Source organism: Gossypium raimondii, chromosome 6 (genome assembly GCF_025698545.1).
Source record: "Gossypium raimondii isolate GPD5lz chromosome 6, ASM2569854v1, whole genome shotgun sequence".
NCBI classification, from domain to species: Eukaryota; Viridiplantae; Streptophyta; class Magnoliopsida; order Malvales; family Malvaceae; genus Gossypium; species Gossypium raimondii.
Genome location: NC_068570.1, coordinates 48,052,848 through 48,059,098, shown reverse-complemented (window position 1 = coordinate 48,059,098; position 6,251 = coordinate 48,052,848). Strand labels below are relative to the sequence as shown.

Below are 6,251 nucleotides of genomic sequence, written 5' to 3'. Positions count from 1 at the left end.
TGGTTCTTTCAGGTATCCTTCATTTGGGCGAGCCATATCGACTTTTCGTTCACTTTGAAGATCTCAAGTGTTTCCACACTCACCTCACCAAATTGTTGAGGTCTCTTTTGGTCGCCCCTTCCTTGGGAGCAATTCTTCCATATTTATAAGGCATGGTTCCCTTATGTGACATGTTAGGGGTCAACTAGGTGCCATGCATACAATATGTTTTCCCAACTAGGTGTCATGCATATGACACATTCCCCCGTTTAGGCTCTACGTGTACCCTTAGACTTATCCCTTTGGTAGAACGGTATTGTCGCGGTGAGCGAACAGCACCCGCGCCCTCACCTAGCAAGGTGGTGAGGTCTGATAGGGTTAACTCGCATACGGACCACCTCGCGAGGTATCGGTGGTGCTCACACGTGATATCCCCCATTCTTATTTGTCAAGGCGATCTCGCTAAGCGGTGAGATGAAGTGTATTTCGCGAGGTCTCAGCGTGATATCGATCACCTCGCGAAGTAGTGAAGCGGGACATTGGTGGTGTGCAGATCTCGCGGGAGCATAAGTGTATTTCACGAGGCGCGTGAGGTGGTAGGGTGATATCAGTGAGCTCGCGAGATGGGTCGGGCTTCAAGAGTATTAGAACAGGCCGGAATTTGGATTATGAAATATTCTATAACAAAAGTTTAATTTTATTAATCATAATTTATTACAATTTATTCTAGTTTTTTATTCTAATATCGTACATATCTCATATTGTTATTAATTAGTTTAAAATAAGATATTTTATTATTTATTGTATGTTATTTTAAATACAAATTTATGTTCTAAATACTAATTTCCATACACATAACATATATAGTAGAATTTCTAGTGTGTATATATATATATTCAACCTACTATACTAATTATTAAACCGAAGAATTGGTATGGTAACTTGATGACATAATTCAATCCTAAACCTATTTCTTGTATTGTAGGAAAGCAATATAATTAAATAGATATCTTCTTCCTGATTTTATTTTAAACCGCTCATGGTCTGCTAAAATAAATTGATCTAATTTATGCATGATTAGAGCATTTCTTTGTTAAAATTTTGACTTTGGGTGAATATAATGTTTGAATAATAATATTTTTTTAAAAAGCATGTGTAGCAGATGAAGATCAAATAGGAGAAAATTCAATCTCTATGACAATGACTTTTTTTTTTTCTTCCTATAGTAAATATTATGAATTTCTGCTATCTAATAATGGTATCAGACTAAGTTCAATTAATTTAAATAAGTTATTCACCTCTAATAAAATAAGAATTCAATGATGCTTGATTCAACATTTTTATTTTCCAACTTGTACCAATTCTATTCGGTGCTGTGGTGAACTAAAGTCCATGCATTGAAATGGCAGGCCCTGCAAATTTGAATTCCTTTCTTAATTCAGACCCACCCGCTGTTGGTGTCTATTTTGGACCAAACTCCAAATCATTTTTACATTACCAATAATTCTTTTACTGTAGCTGGGTTAATTTTTATTATCAATTTCCCTACTACTTATAAACTATAGATTTAGTCTTTATATTTTAATTTGGTACTTTTTGAATTAATTAATTACAGTCTTTGTATTTTTAATTTTTATTTTAATTATGGCCCGACGTTAGCAATTAAATCCATTTAGTTAAAATTTTCAATTAATCATTTACCATGCATAATATTATAAATTTAATCCATATTCTCCAATTTGGTCATTTTAGTCCTTATACTTCTAGAATTTTGAAATTTAGTCCTAATACAAAACAAGTACGACTCAATCCATTAACTAGATTATTTTGTAAGGTATAGTACATGGGTGAAGGCAAAATAATAATAATAATAAGGTACCAAAATTGAATTATAAATTCTTGAGGTCAAAATCAATTTTATCATTATACTATTTTATAATTTTATAATTTTATAATTTTCCAATAAACTTAAAAGTAATTGCATCATTTTGGAGTTAGGCTTCACCCTAAATATTTAGAAATAACAAGCTAAAATAAAATTACATGTATCATAATATGTTTATTGTAGCTTTTATTTAGAATAATTTAAATTAATTATTTATTTATAAAAATAACTCACTTTCAAAATCATGTACGAAAATTACTCGTTTTGAACAGTGAACCTCAATGTCGCCATTATCATTGACGGCACTACTCTTCATAATGGGCCAATCATTGGTTGGTTTTAAAAATAATAATAGTGTCGTCATTGCCATTGACAACACTGGACTAAAGTGTGATTATATAAAACGTTTAGGGACATGATGAAGAAATTACCCTTTTTAGATTGGATGAAAGTATGGCAACACCCAATTAAATGCTTTATAACATATTGGTCTATTTGAATGTTAGATCTGTCTAATTTTAAAATTAAATTAAATAACTCTTAAAAATATAAGAATAACAAAATAAACCCTTTTTATTTTTTAAACAATAAAATTACAATACTATATAAAATTCTTATTTAAATTACCCAAATATATTCCTCAAGAAATTTCCTCAAGTTTTAAATAAGAATTTTTACTCAAGAAAAATTCTTTAGGGATATATTTGGGTAATTTAAATAAGAATTTTATATAGTTTTTTAAGTTTATTGTTTTTAAAAAAATGAAAAGGGTTTATTTTTGCTATTCTTATATTTTTAAGAGTTGTTTAAGTTTAATTTCAAAAAGGGACAGACCTAACATGCAAATAGACCAAAAGTTTAAAATTATTTAATTTGGTGTCGATGCCACCTTTTTTATCCAATCTAAAAAGGGTAATTGCTTCATCAAGTCTCTGAACATTTTATATAATCACACTTCAGTTTAATACTGTCAATAGCAATGACAGTACTAAAAAAAATGCATTTTTTTTTAAAATCAGCCAATGATTGGCCTATAATGAAGGGTAGTGCCGCCAATAGTAACAATGATACCAAGATTCACGGTTCAAAATGAGTCATTTTCATACATAATTTACAAGTGAGTCATTTTCATAAATAATTAATTTATTTAAATTATTTCTAAAAATAACTTGTTTATTGCATGATATTTTGAAAATATCAAAATTTAATAATTTAATAATTAATATAAAATTAAAATTAAAATTTCAAATTTCAAATTTCAAAATATAAAACATAAAAATATAAAAATTAAAATAACCAAATTAAAATGTAAAAATTAAATTCACAGCTTACCTATAATACCTCTTACTAAACAAAATTTAACCTATATAAATATGTATGTAATATAAGTCCTTAACTCACATCATGAAAAGACTTTTGCAGCAGCCATATTAATTCAAGACTAAATTAAAATAATGAAGTCAATAGTCTTCAGATTTCTTAGATTTCAAACCCTTAGGAACTTTAATATATTAAGATATAGGTTAACACAAGTGATAAGTTCCTGTATTCTTTAAAATTTAGAGTTTAGTCCCTTATATTTTTATTTTTAAAAATTTAATCTTTTATTTTTATATTTCAAAATTTAAGTTAAATTATTAATTTTTTTTTTTGTTAAATGCATGAAGAAAAAATCTCTTTCCTAAAATATATAGAAACCAATATGGAATATTGCAAAGTAAATAGTAAATTTTCAATATTCAAAGATAAACCTTTTTACCACAAGTGATTGGATATGGCATTAATATACATTATATTCTTAAAGAGAAAATGTACTATCGAATTTTAAAAGAGATAACCACAAATTTTAAACCTGAATTATAGAAGAGTGTTTGAAACATATTTAGTGAAAAAGGCAAACCTTATTATAATGACTTTTCTTTTTCTTGTTAGATATTCCAGGGACAAATGCTGTCTTCTGTTTCTTGTTCTCAAATAAAGATTTTAATTGTCTTTTTCTTTGGTGAAAAATCTACAAACCAACAAAATCTTTATCGGCTATGAAGTCTTCAAATATGAAGCAAGCAATCTCATATTTCCAGTCAAACAGGTTGACTTTGACTAGAAAACCATGGTCACACACATCTTAAAACAATATAAGGCCTGTTACATTAATGTATATAAAAGTGGTAAAAGAAATAGTAAGGAGCATAGAAATGGAGGTGCTGGAGAAGATGATCTCTGAAGATGAAGATGTTTTGCTCCCTGGTTTTCGATTCCATCCTACTGACGAAGAACTTGTGGGGTTTTATCTTAGAAGGAAAGTGGAGAAGAAACTCTTTAGTATTGACATAATCAAACATGTTGATATCTACAAACATGATCCTTGGGATCTTCCAAGTATGATTCAATAATCTTCATTTTCTTTCTTGTTAATTTCACAGTTTCCTTATGTAATATTTTTTTTATTAATTGCTAACTAATTATGGTGCAGAAGTTAGCAAACTGAGCAGTGGTACAGAGAAGGAATGGTACTTCTTTTGTAGAAGGGGAAGAAAATACAGGAACAGCATAAGGCCAAACAGGGTAACAGGGTCGGGATTCTGGAAAGCTACTGGGATCGACAAGCCTATATATTCGGTAGGTGGATTTCACGATTGCATAGGTCTGAAGAAATCCTTGGTTTATTACAAGGGGAGTGCAGGGAAAGGCACTAAAACTGATTGGATGATGCATGAATTTCGCCTCCCACCACCCACCACAACTACTCTCTCAAGCACCAACAAGGACAACTTGCCAGAAGCTGTAAGATCCATTTCAACTTGTTAAAATTTCCTTATCTCTCTTGAAATCCCTTTTCTAATCTTGTATGAGGGGGTTGTTACAGGAAGTTTGGACACTTTGCAGAATCTTTAAACGGGATGTTTCAAGTAGAAAGTTTGCATCAGATTGGCAAAATAAGAAGAATAAACAAAATACTAATACTAGTGCCACCAGCTCTAGAGCATGCAGTGTAGAATCAGAAAATAGTTTGAAGGTAGAGAATTTTGGAGTTTTAGATGATAAGGGGATCGAAAGGAAGCTTCAGAATGATCATTTCCTTGGAGGGAACCAGTTGTTTGCAGCAACAACTCAAGTGCTTCCATCATATTTAAGCTTTTCTAACCCAAATGCAGCTGATGAATACTTCGGACAAGAACACTGGGATGAACTTAGGCCTGAAGTTGATTATACCATAGCTAAATCACTGCTATATAGTGATTGGTAGATGTTTAAGGGATATACATATATATATACACAACTCGAAATAACCATGAATCTCTTTGAAGAATATATACCGATCCATTTTAAGTTGGATGCTCTTGTTTGATTTTTTGGTGTGGTAAAACTAGATGAAGACTACAATCACAAAAAATAGAGAGACGTGGTTTTTTTCTTCTTTTTTTTTACTTGTAGTTCATGGGAATCATAGCAGGTTAATGTGTTTAGGATGAAAAACATTTTAGAGAATACAAGCTAATTTATACTTGGTATAATAGTGAGTTAAAAAGAACATGGCCATGTCTGTTCTTGGTTTTAAATTGTAGCATGGTATAAGGCCAGAAATATACTATTCCAAGTTACTTTCCATGGCCGACCATCTAATATACTAGCTCACGCTTTGATGTTCTTTTCCTTTTTCTTTTGTTGTAGTTTTTTGACAAACTTACCACTCACTTTCGATATGAAATTACTACTATTCTTCTTTGTTGAAATTTGTTGCTGAAAAAACACTGCGGTAATCAATTGTGTTTCTCTACGTTGGAACACTATTCAAAACATTGAAAGGCACTAATGTGCTGTTTTGTGTATTGACACACACTGTGCAACAAGTATACAAATAAAACAGTAAAGTACGCAACAAAATATATAAGGGATTATTTAGGTAGTATGATGTCCCACTTATGTTTGTTGGGCCGTCTCCAAAGAAAAACTCACTGCTAAACATACAACGCATGCAATGATTTAAGTCTAAATCTACTTGAACCTATCTCAACCGAACAACTTCTCCTCCATTCAACCTTTCCTCAAAGTCATTTCATCACTCAACTAGAGTGAAATCATAAATGATAAAACCCGAAAACAATGTTTCCAATTGAATAAAATAAAGACACTCAACTTCGTATCATACAAAGACAAATAACAAATACACTCAATAATAGTTCCTTACTGACCATATGCTCTCACTAAAATTTGCATCTATTCTAACGAAATAAATCTTTCTTTTTCTAGATTTTAAAGTCGACCACAAGACTCAAGAATAAACTCCACGTAAAATGGGATAACAAGTTATCACTTCCCTTTTTCACAAAATATTATCACTAATCCAATCTTCATCTTCAAAAGTCATACTTAAAATAAAACTCTA

At 30.6% G+C, this 6,251-nt stretch overlaps 1 protein-coding gene across 1 annotated transcript; it reads left to right on the top strand.

Annotated features, from left to right (window-relative positions):
- The first annotated feature begins 3,974 nt into the window (after positions 1 to 3,974).
- On the top strand, positions 3,975 to 5,598 carry LOC105771504 (transcription factor JUNGBRUNNEN 1). Its single transcript, XM_012592959.2, is given in 4 exon segments — positions 3,975 to 3,992; positions 3,994 to 4,243; positions 4,338 to 4,648; positions 4,731 to 5,598. Coding segments are annotated over 4 exon segments (960 nt in total). The 3' UTR covers positions 5,112 to 5,598.
- The last annotated feature ends 653 nt before the right edge of the window (positions 5,599 to 6,251 follow it).